Raw genomic sequence first — 17,677 nt, 5'->3', positions numbered from 1 at the left:
ATGCTTTGATATTATTGATTCAAAGATATATGTCTGTTCATCCAGGCCTCCTAAATGTCAGGCGCACCAGTGCGACCCTTGAAAAAGTTTGGTCGCACATAACAGATTTTTGGTGGCATGTTTAACCAAAATGGTCGCTCTTTGAAACCATGACCGACAATTTTATTTATAAAGCTTTAAATCCTCTCCCTCTCATTTGCAGTTCAAATATACAGTGTATTTCAAATAAAATATGCTTCCATTAATTCCGGCATGTCCTTGGTGAAATGCCTGCAGCAGGTAAAAGATTCACTTCTGGCAGGATTACAAGCCAACACCATCCCTTCTCTCAACCCAAACTTCTTACATCCTCCAGTCGCACAGCAGTTCACAACAATGCTGTCACTTCAGCCCCAATGCAATGCAGAGACAAGACAGAAATAGATGCCAGAAATGGCCTTCAGTACTGATGCACTTAAAAGACACAAAATCAAAAAGGTCAACTTCAACTTTTCATTACCCGTCATATTTTTCCACCCAGTACATATTCCCTTTCACCTGGTTCAAGTGAAAGTCAGAAAGACAAAGACAGATCTGGTTTCAGTTGAAGACCAGAAAATTTCTCACATAATTATTTGAGGCCCACAGTAGCAGGATGGCAGTCTTGACTGACAGCCACCTCGGATTATTTTGTCTGAAGGGTTCAAATGACTTAATCTCTAGAGCATCTGGGCCTCTTGTGAATCGTTAAGAAATGTGTTAACCAGTCTGAAGTGCTCTGCGGCACACTGTGCATACGCTGTGCACACTGTTTTAATTGTGTCCTGTCCCTGTGGGTAGAGGGGGGGCCTGCCACAGAAAAAACACGATCAGTGTAGCTGATTTGTTTCTGCATCGAATCCTCCTACGTAATGCATTCACATGAACCTTTGAGTGATTCAAAAAGGGAGGAAGGGAAGTTTGTTGCTTCTTCTTTAACACAGATACAAGTGAATGTTTTTCGTGTAGAACTAATATCATAAGTGTCCAGGACTGGATAATCAAACTTCGATGCTGCTCCTATACTCTTTCTACCAGTTGATATGTCTGTTATCTGTTGTCACGGAGGTGTACTCTGTGTGATAACTCACATACCAGGAAAATCAGCTTCTGTACCATTTCCCTCCCTGTGGTGTCTGCAGTTGCCATGGTCACACAGGCAGCTGTGGCGGCAGGTTGAACCATTAATAACTCCAAATGCAGCAGCGAAGAGCCGTGTGTGTTCATGAGATCAGCCACCACCCTCCGTCTTTTTACCGTTCCTGCCCACAGCTGCTACCGTGTTGTGTAAAATGTTTTGCTAGTCCGATGAGAGGATGTTGACATCTTTAACTCGACAAGTTCAAACTTTGACTTGCTGGTGGTGCGAACTGGCAAGTCAGGGACTCACCCAAGCCATTATTTTCAGAAAGTGGATATCTTTAAATAAAGAATAAAAAATCTTGTTAAGAAAATTAAATTGTTGACTAAAATGCGAGTAACTTTCAGTTTGAAATGTATACAGGAAGTGCAGAGTTTGTGTTTACAGTGCAATGCAGTAACTTTAACAGGGCAAACAGGAGCTGATGAAGAGAATTGCCAATAAGTTATTTCCATACTAAAAACTAGAGGAGCGTCGTGGTGCACTCCGGCAGCACCACGTCTCTGCTGTTGATGTATTTCAGTCTGAATCAAAGCATTCAACCAACCAAAGCCACCCGTCACTTCCATCTGTAGGACCATGCGTCTATCTGTTATCAAGATTAAAGGATATTAAGCACATTAACAGCTTGTAAAACCTCACAACTCAGGCTACCCAAACGTATTTCTAACACAACTACCCATTCAAGTCAAGGAACAGCGGGTTGGACACAAGCCTTTGTACCTCGGGGCCAAACCCTTGTAGGACTAATACAGAAGGTGCATGTTAACTTGCCAAACAAAGGATGTCATTTAAACAAAGGATGTCATTTAGCATCTTGAAAGCTCCGCAGTTGGTGGGCAAATGCTTCCTGAAAGCCCAAGTTACAATTTAAGTTCTCTCGTGTGGCCACAGTAAAGTCTCTCATCTCACAAACACATTATTGATACAAGCATTACCATTAGCATAACAATTGAATTCAGGATGTTTTTACTTAATATTTGCTTGACTGCAATTTGGTTTATTCCTTTTCCAGCTTTTAGTATTTCCGCAGCATAAACAGAGGGAGTGAAATTGCCACATTTTTACATTAGTACTTCGAAATGTGAAAATACCAATCCTCCTGTGTCATTAGAATTCCTGTTAAAAGCAGAAGAGTCAATTAAACATGGTGAGTTAATTAAAATAGGCACTTCAGGAAAGCAACACTCCATGTTGCTTTTCCTGAAGGTTTTTTATTGAATGCAATTAGCGTAGAGCATCACTGCTGTGTGCTTAGCAGATAAAAAAATACACCCTCTCCACATCTGTTAAAGAGGCTGTTTTTTGTTTTGTTTTTGGCCTCCAATCAGCACGCTAGTGAATCAATCAGTTTAAAGGTAAATCAATTAGGCAGAAAATGAATTAATTAATTTAATGATCAATCGTTCAGTCTGTTGGTTAGCTGGGGTCACAAAAGCAATAAGGTTTGTCTAGAAGACTGTTTTAAGTGTGTTGTGTCAAGCAGAGAATACATGAAGTGTTTCCGTTGCTGCCTCACAGCAGAAGAAACATCAGCTGATTCTTTGGTAGCAGGTCAGACTGTGGCCCAACCATGGCCTCGTCCCTTCCTTGGACAAAACACTGATTAGTAGGCCGGTTCTGCTGGCAAATGAAGAAACCAATGTTTTATTTAAAGTTTGAAGCATTTATTAAAATATTTAAATGTTGCCGTGTTGGGATCTGACAGCACTTTTTTTTTTAGTTTGAAACAATAGATTGTAGCCGTTTTTCTTGAAAGCAGTTTTGATGCTTTGTTCCAGGTGTTTCTAGCAGGTCCTGGTGAAATGGGCAAACGTGGTATGTAGATGGAGCTAAGGTATGCCGAATGAAACTTGGTTTCTGAAACCTGTGAGCAACTAGCCAACTTCTCCTGTAAAGTTGAGGATGAGGGTTGACCATAGGGATTAACTTGGTTTTGGAGCAAGCCGCAAGTGGTCATTCGAGGAACTGCAGTCTTTGGCACTTCTGTGTTTTTCAGCCCTGGAGGTTGTAGCTTGATTGAAACAGATCTGCTGAATTGTAGCTTTCTATATTCCAGATGTATTTTAAAGGTGAGTTAACTTGCCGCTGATGCAAAATTAACACAAAAAAACACGTAAACAACTGTGAAGCTTTTATTGTGAAGATGCAACCGTAAATGCGATGTCCTTATTACCCAGATTAGTGGTGCTGTTGGTTCAGTTTTTTTTACCCATTGGTCAGTTTGGCATGGGGAATGATACAATCAACTTGGAGGTGTGTTCCTTGTAGATATGCACCTTCGGAGCCATTTTATTTTTTTCATCAATGATTTTATTTATTCAAGGAAGTTACATGCTTTTGGCCGATGAGCACCTCCATTAGAACAATTTGGGGTTCATGGCCTTGCTCAAAGGGCACCTTTAAGAAGAAGCTGGACATTTCTGTCCTCGTGATTGATGGCTAATCCAAGCAAAAGAAGAGCTGAAATTGTGACTCAGGTAAACCCACGTCATTTTGTGCTTTATTTTAAAAGATACACAAATGCTGATTATATTCTATCAGGGTTGCACTGATTTCTGATATAAATAGGCAAAGCTTGAGCACTTGTATCCTGATTAAGGACATGCTTTAACTGGCTCCCCAAGCAAGGTTTTACAATTTGGGCAGCAGAAGGGCAGTCGACAATAAACCAAGAACCTCTTCACTTGTCTTTCCATCATATTAAGCAAAGCAGCAGTAGCCTCACATTTGATTTTGTTTTAAAGGGCAGCTCATCAAACTGCCGCTGAGCAGCAGAGTGAACTAAAAAGTAGGGAGATTGATCATATGTCATACAGCCTAGTGTCCAACCTGCTGAGGGGGCACTGGGTAAAACACTAGAAATAGCCAGGCCGAGCATAATTGTCAGCATCCAATTACCCTTCTTATCGACAATTAGGTTAGGTAGTTACTTTATTAATCCCCGAGGGGACATTTTTTCGCGTCTCACCCAGAATCACTGCCTTCGAGAAGAAGTCATTATTAAACAGCACACGTAAAATTAGAACGACAATCTGCCACCGTGTTGAAGGTATTATTCATCTGTGCGTGTGACACGGGTGGTTGTCTATTTACTTAATGATTGTGGTCATTATAGTAAAACAACTGAAAGCAAAGGCAGCAAGCGGAAAAAATGTTGCCCTGTGGAATTCATGTGTGAGTAGTGATAGTACTACGTGAGCTGTCAGAGATTATAGTGGGTTATGTATGACATTTTTCAGTATTTTTAATCAGTAATTTAATTTAATTATTTTTTTATACATGTACGGGATATTACATTGTATATTTTTTATTATAATTTGCCTTCATTTCAGTTAAATAATAGATATGTTTTCTGGGTTTGTGTTTTGATAAAATAACACACCTACATTTTCTTCTGACTACTGCACGTTGTATTTTTTTCACGTCAACACAAATGTATAAAACATGCAGCAGTGACGACCGTGGAGCCGAGGCTCATTCGTCAATGAAGCCGCTCTAGACGGCAGCATGGAATCTAAAGAAAGCATCAATGTTCTGAAGTAGATGTGGAGCGGATTAACATTTTAATGTTAAATATATGCAGCGCTGACTTTTAGTCACGATTTCTGCCTCTGAAAATCTGTCTTCCCCAGAACCAACTTTTCATCCAACAGCTAAATGCCCTTAAACTTTCACGTGCTTGGTCTGTGTCTTCACGTGGGTTCACCATCCTGCGGTATGTGCACATGATATGGTGGCAGCCACACATTTTTTTTTTTTTTTTTATAAAAATAAAATTGAGACAAAAGCAGACCCTGTCTTATTTTTTGACTACATCTACTCACTATTGTTATGATGCAAAATTATTGTTCTGTTGCGTTGTTAACTTTCATGCAAAAAAACCTGAATCAATCTCTCTTGCTGTCACACTCACTCGCTCAGTAGACCTATGTGCTGCAGAATAACACAATTGTGATTGGCCCTGGTGCATTCATGTATACTCTCTTCCTTTGTATCTTTTAAGAATAAAGCAACCAAAAAACAAAAACACTTTGCCACCTCCTGGATTCATACCTCATCATCCCTAGCCATTTCGTTGAACCTCAGCACTTTTTGTTTCATTTTCCTATAAAGCACTGCAGCCGAAAGCGTGTAATATACATGCCCATCCTGCCTTGCAACTCTATACGCTACCCTACAATGTAGAAACTCTTCCAATAGCTGCACGGATCTCTGCGCTGCGCTACGTTATATTCACAGTTTATTTTGAAGTCAGGTCATTTTCAACATGTTTACTTTTTACTTTTAAAAGTTTACAGGATGCAGCTAAAATAAAATGTGCAGTGACTTGCCTGGAACAATATACATCCTCTCAGGGATTTCCAAGCGTATGATTCCAATTAATAATATTTAGGGGGCAGCCCTCGATCCTACATTTCCAAGAGCGTAATCAATAGAAACCTTTTGGTGGCATCTTACCTATTTGTCAAAGTTCAATTCTCCAGTTTCTTTTGCATGCTGCCTGTCTATATATATATATATATATATATATATATATTTGTAGTATCCAGATAAGATTAGACTTGACAAGATCCTTTTAAATTACAGAAGACATCTTTCAACAGATTGAGTAGTACACTGGATGATTACTAAACTGACCTTTAAATATAACAATGGAGCAGTTTTATTGCAATATTGCTGAAAACTCTGCAAAGGGATTTGTAAGGAAATGCTTTTGAATTCACCAACAAACAAATAAAATGACAAAACAGTTTAAATTTCCCAAGAATATTATTATTTTTGAGTCATGATGTACAGTACAGAAACTAAAAGCTTTCCTTCTACAGGATATTTCACAGACTGGCTGAATAATTGGGTGTTATAGCCATTATTCACCTCATTCACATTTTTTTCTTCCCGACTCTGTGAATGAACAACTTCACTATATTTAGTTTCTCATGTTGCACTGAGTTGATAAAGATTCTCTTCAGAAGCACAAAGAGAAATCTGGCTGGGCAACTTATCTCTTCGATAAGTGCTGTTGCTCGGCAACAGACCTCACACACATCTTTTAAGAGAGGAAAAAGAAAAATCTCTTTCCACTGGCATACTGTAATTTGTGCGGTTTTGTTGAGGGTGCTTTGTCAGCATTTTGATCTGTAGTGGGAAGTGCGGGAGTGTGTACTTCCAGGAGGTGCTGACATGATGGCAGGCGTGGGGTGACACTGGCACACAGAAGGCCGTGGGCGCAGATAAGAAGGAAGAAAAGAGCAGCGGAGACGGAGCTGAAACCAGGACACAGAGGTGGAAGGAGGAGGAAGAGGAAGACGAAGGGCAACCAGAGAGAAAGTGAGTCCTGCATGCTGCACGCTTAACAGAATGACCAAAAGCTTATTAACAAAAAAAGAAGACACGAATCTGGGTAATTTAGACAGAAGTTTTCGTAGCATCTCTCCTGCACAGAACTGCACAACACTGACTCAGCAGTTTAAGATGGTCAGGGGTCTAATGTTTTTTTTTTAAGCACCAAACAGCTGGAGAGCACAAATCTTTTTGAGCAAATGAGCCTAGAACCTTCTCACTTTCTGCTTGTACAAAATAGCTAAAGGAAAGAAGGCCAACAAAATCTGGAACAAGTCCTCCTATGCTACATATCGGTCATTAATTTCTACCCACAAGAGTGTTTACTAAATACGCACATCGGGTTAGATTTAGGTACAAAAACCACTTGGTCATTCGGTAAACAACGGTTTAGGTTCAAATGATCTCTTGATCCGTGTTGTGCATTAAAGTTCTATAACTTCTTTCGAGTTACGCAACCCTCGTCATCATGACTGAATTTAAAATGTTAACCCTTCACACTCAATTGTGAAAAAAAAAGTACACAATTGTATTGTGTTATAAAGTAAGCATCAATGCTCAAAAATTCAAAGAATGAAAAACAGCTGATTTGCACAGAGCAGTGTAAGCTGAGGTTTAAAAAAAACTGAGCTCAGGTTGTAGTTTAAAGAGTAAACTTCATAATAGAAAGCAAAGGTGTCTTTAAACAACTCTAAGTCCTCCACTTTATGTTCACATTGCTAGCAATCAATGTATGTATGTAACAGTATGAGCCAGTCTGAAAGCACTGAAGGCTACCGATGTCCCCGCCTCATTTATTATTATAATCCCAATAATTATGCAAAAGGACAAAGGTCTCTAAAAACGAAATTCATCAACATTGATCTCTTCAGCAGTGAAACAAAGAAGACCATCACTTGACCCTGCAAGCATAAAGGGAAGAAGCATGTGTGCTTCACCTGTGGCTGCGGTAAACGTTGAGCAGAATGATGACGAAGCCGAGGCAGTAACAGGCCAGGTAGGGGCCACCGAAGAGCCTGGAGAGCCTCCGCGTACGATACTCCCATCTCGCCACCTGACAAATGACAGTGATACAGAGGATATGAAATGATGCTGTTTACCTAAGAAACTTCATCAAACAGCACTGAAACGTGTATGTCAGGATATGGATTGTAGCCTAAAATTAGGTTTGAAATGATGATTTAGTTATTGAAGATAAACCTGTATTCAATGACTTTTTTGGCCACTGGGGGCAGCACAACAAACTATTAAGACATCACAGACATTTTATCACCTTAATAAATATGCAGTGTGCATGTTAGCAAAGGTTTGTGTTGAGTTGGAAAAGGTTGGCATTGTTTTGTTTTCTTGACTTAAGTAGAATATATTTACTTCTAGCTCTCGTTTGGTCTCCAACAATTTCTGAGAGACTATATGACTCTTTAACCGAGTAGCTTAAGGGTTCACCATTCCCACCAGTTAGTTGCTAAACTGCAACCTCATACATTTTTACAACAAAAAAAATCAGCCGAAAAAAACGAATGAGAGCTGTTAGACTCAACCAAAATAATGACGTTACTGGCCATAGAACCAAAACAGTGAGCTGAAAGATAATAAAATACTATATAACTGCAACCATTCAAAGTCTTTGTGTTATGTTGATCTCTTGTTGAGAAAATTGACATTTACAAAGACTAAAGAGTCATTAAATTACGTTTTGTATTACTTATGTCACTTCATACTTTCACTTATTTGCTATTCCTTATTTCTTCAGAACAAACTGGTATTTTGATTTTGACCCAAAGTTCTCTTCTGAAACCTTAGCCCCTAGATGTTTGTGAATTTTTCATTTGTTCAAATATTTTTTCTTACAATAGAAGAGGTGTATGTGATTCAGGAATTCACTTCCGTTCCTTTCTTACTATTTGAATATTTCCGAAACAAAGTATTCCAACAGTTTTTTATATATTTACACTATCAAAACACTCGTTCTTCCTGTCACCGTAACCTCTACTCAACTTCATCTAGCCTCACTTTAGCTTTCTGGGAAAACTTTATATTTTACGTAGTTGTTGGTGATTGCATGTCTAAATTAAGGCATCAGCATAAGCACTGATTAAAAAATTATCTGAGATGCCTAGTTGATGCTGCAGAGCTCAGAATCCACTCAAGACTTAAATTGAGAGTGTATTTCAGTTAATTGAAATAGGTCATCGAGTGAATAACTATTCAGACGGCATAAGTGTCTCAGGAAGATCAAGTGTTTTTATTTCTCAACTTCAGCGGCACATTTAGCCTCTAAAAAGTAGCACTTCAACAAGAAAACATGAACAGGTTTTCACTCTTGACCCATAACCAGGAGTCCAAGGCCAGAAGAGCTCATGATGTCTCATAATGCTGTGCAGTTGTATGCCTCTGACAACCAGTCAAGTTGTAGTTTATTTCCACACTTAGATAATATACTGCACGTAGTGAAGACTTTGGTCAATAAAGCTGATTCTGATCAAATACAATGTTGTAGCCACATGGTCACAATCTCCTCTTCCATTCCTAAGGCTATAGTGCTCAATCATGGCCAGAAAAGTGTTTTACTAAAACATTGTGATAGGAAAGTTGACCTTTGACCTTTTAAATATATAATGTCATTAATTCATCTGTCTTTTTAAGTTTTGTTAGCGTATCAATTCTTGAGGTATGGCCACAAACCTGTTTTATGAGGTCACAGTCACCTTTGACCTTTGACCAACCAAAATCTAATCAGTTCATCCTTGAGTTGAAGTTCAATCAAGGTTCTGAAGACGTTGCAATCACAAGAATGGGACGTACAGCCCCAAAAAAGTTATTTCTCTTGTCACAATTGTTGGTAGCACACTGGCATGAAATAAGGAGGTTGTGTATGGAAACATGAAAACACTATTGGTTTTAGTGTGTATGCAAAATCAGAAACTCAATATTAAAACAAACTAAAAAGCTCTCTTCATCGTGTTGCACAGATGTTTGTGACCATCTCCTTTAGCTTGTAACACCAGAGGAACATCTGTCCAGGTTTATCTCCCAATGGACAACAAATATAGTACACCATATCTGTTTACATTTTGGAAAGTCAGCATCATGGAAAGTCAGGTTACTTTGGCTACTAACAGGTTCTATTCACACTGTAAAAGACAGCTGGGACCTGGATTACTTTTGATACTGAACAAAAACTTTATTAATGAAGAGCACCTTTTGTCTATGATTTCTAAATGTATTAATGGAAATTTAACCCAGATGCACACTGGAGACTCTCCCACTGTAAAGCGTGATGTGGTTTCTGTGTGACATTTTGTGACACATGCTGTTCTGCCCTGAGGTCATTATCTGTTCATATTGCTCTTTTGTTGTTTATGTCCCTCAATAAGCTCCAGGCAGCTGTATTCTCCTGCTGTTTATAGTTCTCAGCTGTCCATATTACACCATGTATATCCCACTGGGATCTTGTCTAGGTGGTCGCGGTGGCATTTTCTACATCTAAAAATACAATAAAATAGAAAAACGATTCAACTCCTATCAGTTATATAACATGGAAAGCGTTCGACCCGTCTGCCCATATGGTGAACCTGTCTGCAGCATTACTGCCTGAAGGAGCTGTTTATGAAATGAAACACAAATGTACAGACTGATTGTGGGCTGTGGAAGGGCAGCAGTAAAAGAGCAAAAACAGAAATGTTTCCATGGCAACATATTTCTTTGTTCAGGAGAGGCGAGACATACAAGAAGAATAAAGAAAATGAATAAATGTAAGAGGAAACAAACATTTTATGGTGGGAATAAAACAAATAAACTCTGATTTAGTGAGTGCAGAAGGACGCTTACACAAATGGCACTTTTACCAGGTTCACCGTGCAGGCCCAAGTGCAATCAGAGGTCGTCCATTATGATTCACAGAAGATATTACCCAAGAAAACTTGTGTCCTTTTGGATATTTAGAATAAACCAACAGCTGTCACTTCTTTAATCTTTCCTTCTCTGTATTTAAAGCCCAACAGTTGATGCTCCTCTTTGACTCACACTTATTGCGAGCCAGAGACAAAACAACAACGCTAACAATGGAAAGAAGAAACAGTAAAAGGTTTGAGAAAGACAATGACATTATACATTTTAATGATGCCATTTGTCTTTTTCTTTTTTTAAATTAACTATAAAAATACACGGTGAGCAACTTCTGTTGATAGTTTTAAGAAACAGCTCACGACTTACTTTCATAATCTTGCTTTTTAGTAATTTAATCTTTTTTTAACATCACGGTTTTTTATGTAATACTTTTTCTTTCTCCTTTTATTATTTTATTATTATTACTGTAGTTTTATTTTTTCATCCCAAGATTGTTTTTTATTGCAAACTTGTCTTACCAACTGCAGAATCTTATTTTATGTCTTTGTTTTTACCCTCTCCCGTAAAGCACTTTGAGTTCCATTTTATGTACGGAAGGGGCTGTAAACGTAATTTATTATTATTTTAAAGACTGTGTAAAGGAAATTCAGATTGCTTATTTATTCCCAAACACATAATACATGTCAGAAAATTATTGATGAAAACAAGTGAAATCAACTCCATATCAAAACGAGGAATACACACGCCAAGAACAGGGAGAGTGATTGCAAAACACCTCACCAATCAGAACACAATACACTGATGGTTCAAAGCACAATACACCTGTGATTTTGCACTGAAAGGGTGATTAAGAAGTAAATGTGATGCGTTTATTGCTCGGATGTACAAAAGAATATTGGGTGGGTGGGTAATGATGGGGGAAATTCCCATGTCTAAGGACTTAGGTCATCAAACAACTCAAGATGGCAGCTGCCCGCCTTCTAGTGCAACTGCTTCTCAATCATTACGTGTACATACATAACAAATAGAGACTGAAGCTTCAAAGAGCATGAAAGCTAATTGTTTGCTAAAAACACGATTAAATGCTAAAAAAAAAAGTGTTATAACGTTGATTGTTGTTTTTTTTCCACCACCGCAGACGCGACTGTAAGCTAGAAAAAAAAAAGTACACGTCTCTTACATCTCTCATCACAGAAGAGAGGTTTATTGCAAAAACATGGATTATCTGGAACCCATCTTATACCCATCTGAAAACCCACCGAGCACCCTGGTGTGGTAACACACCACTCGAAGGAGCTCCAACTTCCACACATTAGCAGCTCATTTATTCCAGTACACTCGACTCTGATCCATTGATGGGATCGCAACCTGAGGCCCAATCATCCAACATGATTTACAACTGTCCAAATGACGATGGAGTGCACTAAAAAAAACTGGGTGTTCTGCAGACAGACTGCTGATGTTATTATCAAATCATCAATCAAGCCATGGAAATAACAGAAGGCAACAGATGAGGAGAGCACGGGGAGTGGCGCCAGATTGGCAGGACGAGGAGCTCCTCAAGACAAATTTAATCAAGGCTTAGCTAACAGGCTCCTCCAGCGGCTCCATCAGCCCACTTAAATCTGAGATGCAGGCACTTGAATGAGCTTCAAGTCGGGATATTAGGAAGACATCTGAGAAGAAGGAACTCGGGACATCTGATGTTCAGAAATTGAAGAACAGCTGAGCGGCGCAAATGGTAACACACCACTCGAAGGAGCTCCAACTTCCACTTCTTCAATACATCATGAATACACACTGACCAAAACACGGAAAGCTAAACTTATGTAATACTACAGTGTGAAAAAAGGTGGTTTGGGAGCAACTCTAGTTGTGGTAAATGTGGAACTCTCCGGGGAGAAAGTCTCCACCTAGGACTGCAGATCTCTCGGCCTGATTAGCAGCAAACGTTTTTTTCACCGTATTACAGCTGCGTTTATTGGAGGACAACCTGCACACAGGCACAGCCAAGTATATTAATGCGTGGATGTTTGCTGTCCTGGACTAATGAGGAGAAAGGGAACAAGAACATAGACAGATCACATGCACGCATGCACAATTAAGAACTAAAAAAACCTGTTGAATATTTAAAGATGTGGGATTCAAGGAACATTTTGTCAACTGCAGCACAGGAAATAGTAGGTGTACGTGGTTTTTCAAATGAAACAAATTTTATTTGCACATATATGGATCAAAATTTGGATTCAAGTGAGATTGGGATTTGAGCCATGTGTGTAGTGTGCCTCTTGGGATAGCAAGGTGGTTTTTTTGTGTTTTTTTTTCTGTTTCTGTCTCTACTGCCATCTAAAATAAAATGTGTGATACTATAGTTTGTAACTAAAAACAAAAAATGCAAGAAAGGACTATTTCCCATCATAAGGCCAAAAATGTTCAGTTGTGAACGAAAAATAAGGATTTAAAAGGCTCACTACAAATCATAGGCAAGTTTGGCAAGGCAAGTTCAATTGAAGGCAGCAGCAAACAGAAAAGTCTTCAATCTTGATTTGAAGCAGCTGAGAGTCTCAGCAGACCTGCAGCTTTCTGGGAGTTTGTTCCAGATATGTGGAGCAGAAAAACTGAACGCTGCTTCTTCATGTCTAGTTCTGACTATGTGGGCAGAAAGGAGACTCGTCCCAGATGACCTGAGGGTTCGGGATGGTTCATAAGGTCGCAGCGCATCAGAAATGTATTTTGGCCCTAAACCATTCATTGCTTTATAAACCAGCAGCAGGATTTTAAAGCACATTCTTTGTTGGACAGGAAGCCGGTGTAAAGACTTCAGAACTGGAGTGATGTGATCCATTTTCTTGGTCTTAGTGAGGACTCGAGCTGCAACGTTCTGAATCAGCTGCAGCGTTCTGATTGACTTTTTACAGAGACCTGTGAACACACCGTTACAATAGTCAAGTCTACTGAAGATGAATGCATGGACAAGTTTTTCCAAATCCTGTTGAGACATAAATCCTCTAATCCTTGATATATTCTTCAGGTGATAGTAGGCTGATTTTGTAATTGTCTTGATATGGCTGTTCAGATTGAGGTCTGAATCCATAACTACACCTTGATTTCTGGCTTGGTTTGTGGTTTTTAACATCAGTGATTGAAGCTGAGCGCTGACTTTCAATCGTTCTTCCTCGGCCCCAAAAACAATTACTTCTGTTTTATCTTTGTTTAATTGAAGAAAATTTTGGCACATCCAGTTGTTGATTTGTTCAATGCATTTACCCAACCCTTGTATGGGATTATAGTACCCTGGTGATATAGTTAAGTAGATTTGTGTGTCATCTGCATAATTATGATAACACACTTTGTTTCTTTCCATAATCTGAGCCAGTGGAAGCATGTAGATGTTGAAAGAAGAGGCCCCATAATTGAACTTTGGGGAACACCACATGTCATTTTAGTCTGCTCTGATGTGTAATTAGCTGCAGACACAAAGTATTATCAGTCCTTCAAGTAGGATTCAAACCAGTTTAGTGCTGTGCCAGAGAGTTGGGTGGGACCCAGATTTTTAGTCTGTCTAGTAGTATGTCATGGTCGACCGTCTACTAATCATACTGAGTTTCCAGTTTGAACTCGTTTCCAGTTTGAACTCGTTTCTAGGTTGAATTAGCCTGGTTCCACCATATTGATGCTTCTGTTTTCTGCTATGATTATATGTGTTGACTGGACATTAACGTTTTCTGTGGTTTACTGCAAGTCAAGAGGGGTTTTTTTTCTTTCCATTTTTGTAGTTGCTGCAGTGAGGTGGAGTTCAGACCAGTTTTGATGCGTACCGATTGATTAAAACTGATCCAATAGTTCCTAAATTAACCCGAGGTCTAAGCTCAGCAGGATGCAGCGACTGCAAAGGATTTCCTCAGGAGCGTACCCAGGCCCATGTATTCAAACAGTGAATTTGGGTGATAACATCAAGCTAAGGTTGCACATTATCTGTAAAACAGACGATTTGACATTCACACCCACTACACTGTGGACATGACAGAGAGAAATGTAATTTCACCTCACATAAACATGTATTTTTGTCCTGTGGCGCTCCATCCAGATTAATATTTAGCCCTTCATAGTACAGATTTTGGGCTCCTCTGCTCTTTATCAAACAGACTTTCATGTTCTTGCAGCATTCATATTTCAAAAGGGGCAGAACTGTCCAAGACCAAAGACATCAGGAGACACTGAGTTCCACTCTGACGTCTTGGGGCATCTCGGATCAAATATTTGGTGCAAACGACCTTAATTGTGGCAGGTTGGCTCTTGGGTTCTCTAACATGACACTGCAACCGCTCAAGTTTTTCACCCACAACAACACAATTGTTGCTCCCTACCACCCCTTTATTGTAACTTTTATCTGTTCCCCAAAAAATGTATTAAAAGAAATCTCAAGTCCCTATTTGAGAATTAAAGAAAATGAATGGCTTGTAATATATTTTATTTTTTTCAAAAAAACATGTATGCATTTAAACATGATAAGTTTGTGTCTTTTTCTTTAAGAACTATTGAGAACTTGGGCCAATATAAAAAAATAAAGACTCCCAAAAAGTTGAAGGACCTTTCAACTTCAACTCAGCAAATCAAACGGAGTTCCAGCAATATTAATATGTTCAATGAGATACAGATTTCTAAGTGATACCCAATCTAAAGAAAACAACAGCAATTTGACCATGGTTTCCTATGACACATACACACACACACAAACACACACTTCAGCCTTCAATGCGTGGGTACATCTGAGGTCACTTCACCCTTTCAATCAGTGTAATTGAGTCCAGTGAATAAAAACATGGAAGTAAGGAAGTGAATCTTTAGTTCTTCACTGAAGTCATGAACATGACATGAACACATCTTAATATCTATTACCTGTCTGAACCAAATACATATGGACAGTAAAGAACTTGATTAATGACTCTGACACACTCTGATTATCACAGTCATCTGAGGTCAAGCTGCATTAGGTGATTTTGGACCACAGGGCAGAAATACTCCAAATCATGAAGCAATGGATAAAACAACAGGCTGATAAATTTCAACAAGGTCATATGAGGACCGCATTAGCAAACACCTGCCTATTTATATCCAGCAGTCACAGCAACATCAACAGTAAAAGTCTTTCTCACCAACAATTTTTATTTTCGCATTCATATTTGTTATGACTTTTTATGGTTTTGTTTTCATCAATCCAGCTATCAATAGAAATATTATACTCCTCAAAGTCATTGCAAAGATCTCAGAGAGCAACAACATGATAGGATAGTCATAGTGATTGGAAACATTCTCCCAGGTTAGTCTTATTTGGAGTAAACAAAGACAAACTGTTAAATTCATTACATAACTGTTGGCTGTAAACATCCACAAAGTCCCTGTTTAATGTAACTTTATCGCAGGTAACACTTGTGTTCAATCATGATGAGCATGGTTGAAGCAACATCATGAGCTTACCACCAAATAAAGTGGAAGTTAATAGGGGTGAGTCATAATGATGATGAAAACATAAATAAAGGTAAGGTAGAGTGAGCTGCAGCCCTTATCTTAATGATGACGTTAAAGTCATGGTTCAAAGTTCATGGGCGTGGGGGGAGGGGGAGGGAGATAGAGATAATAGTCAAATAACAGTTGATTAGTTCCCAGCAATTAAGTTTTTAAAGTTTTATTAAAGTTTTTTTGCTTGAAATGCCAATCCCTAGTAGTAAATCTGGCTCAATCATTGGCATTTTTGCATTGTTGAAGCAAAATTTAGCAATGTCCCCATTTTACAATACTTTGGCAATTACTTGGCTAAGTACGGTGTTAAAAACAAAAAACAAAAACAAAAACACTGTGGATGGAGCTAACAAAAGTTAATAAAAGATAGTTCTCTTTCAATGGGTGAAACAGTGTCTCACTGAGAAACTGTAACGACCTCAACAACTCATGCAAAGTTTTCACATGCATTTCAAACAAGTAAAAAACTCATTACACAAGCACCAATTTAACTGGGAAAAAGCTCATCTCAATATCTGCAACCATAAAAGAAAAATCTAATCAAAAAGTATTGGAAGCATGTTGGTGGCTCTGTAAAACTAAGAATCCATCTCTTGCTGTCTTTGGCACCACATGCTGTTGTTACTGATTTGTGACGCCTCCTGACCACTGCTGACAGAGTCGGCTTTTGTAAGACAACCTGCTGCTAGAGCAGCCCACGCAGACAGCATGGGCTGATGAGTACTCTGTTCCCTTATACAGTATGTAGGTCACTGGACAGCACAGACCTGATGACTGGGACCATCTCCATATGCATGGCGATGATTAGATAACACTTAATATGCGGTTTGCTCTATCGGCTTCATCTGCACCTACGGGTAGGTTGATAAATCATGCACTGGGAGGCATCTATTTGTTCCACTGAGGCTGACCTCACTTTGTGACGGGATATTTTGTTTGTGTGGAAAAAGAAAGCAAAAAAAATTAATAAAAAATGTATTGTAAATCAGATCATCAAATGGAAATACACTTGGAAACTGTAAACCAAAGTAGTTGTAACCAAAACACCAGAAGGAAGTACAAACAACTACTTAATAATTGGCTGTTCATTAAATCCCATCTCTGTGCAGAGTGCAGTTGTCCAATCACAGCTTAGCAACTGTAACTAGAAACACTTTGGATTCCTCCACATGTTGACATGGTGAGGTTTGAAGGTTTGTGTATTTTCGTATTAATTTTTCCAGAGCTACAAATACAAGAGAAAAAGTTTCAAGAATAGACTAAAGTGTGTGTTTATCTATAATTTTACACAGATGGGAATCTGGATGTGAAAATCGGACTCTGCTGTGAGACTCTTTCTACGCACGGCATCCACCCCGACCACCTCCTACCGATTCTAATGCTGTTAATAAATGTGTTGTTTAAAAACAAAGCAGTGCCAATGAATGTCATCCAGTCAGTGATTACACAGCCATCACAATGTAATTGGTAAAGAAATTGAATTGTACAGGAATGTAATTTCTAAGAAACTGCATCTCGGTCTTTTTATTTACTATAATTATTTACAATTTAATGTAGTTAGGTTTTCAGTTTCTTAATTAGCTAAATAGCCACAGGTTATACGATATGGTGGGGACGGTCATCAACTCGGTTGACAAAGTCAAGCAGAAACCAGAAAGATGACCAGGCCAGGACCAGGGGGGTGCAAATCTTTTTTTTTTATCCGGTGAAACAGTAGGTTAACACAGGGCATTAAGACAGGGGCATTTTGGCTAGATGTGAATCATTTCCAACCTTTACCTTTTGTATGCATTTGTGTAACCATCC

At 38.9% G+C, this 17,677-nt stretch overlaps 1 protein-coding gene across 2 annotated transcripts in view; it reads right to left on the bottom strand.

Annotated features, from left to right (window-relative positions):
* Nucleotides 1-17,677, bottom strand: part of pemt (phosphatidylethanolamine N-methyltransferase) — a 59,916-nt gene that overhangs the window by 30,726 nt on the left and 11,513 nt on the right. For both annotated transcript variants that reach the window (XM_069156140.1, XM_069156139.1), the window contains exon 3: nt 7,441-7,556. In XM_069156140.1, coding sequence (XP_069012241.1) covers nt 7,441-7,556 — 116 coding nt within the window. The remainder of the gene's footprint in view (nt 1-7,440; nt 7,557-17,677) is intronic.

Source organism: Embiotoca jacksoni, unplaced genomic scaffold, assembly GCF_022577435.1.
Source record: "Embiotoca jacksoni isolate LCO1_2020_lvr unplaced genomic scaffold, fEmbJac1.0.p SCAF_20, whole genome shotgun sequence".
Lineage (NCBI taxonomy): Eukaryota > Metazoa > Chordata > Actinopteri > Embiotocidae > Embiotoca > Embiotoca jacksoni.
Note: the sequence above shows the minus strand (reverse complement) of the source record. Positions and strands in the feature narration are given on the sequence as shown.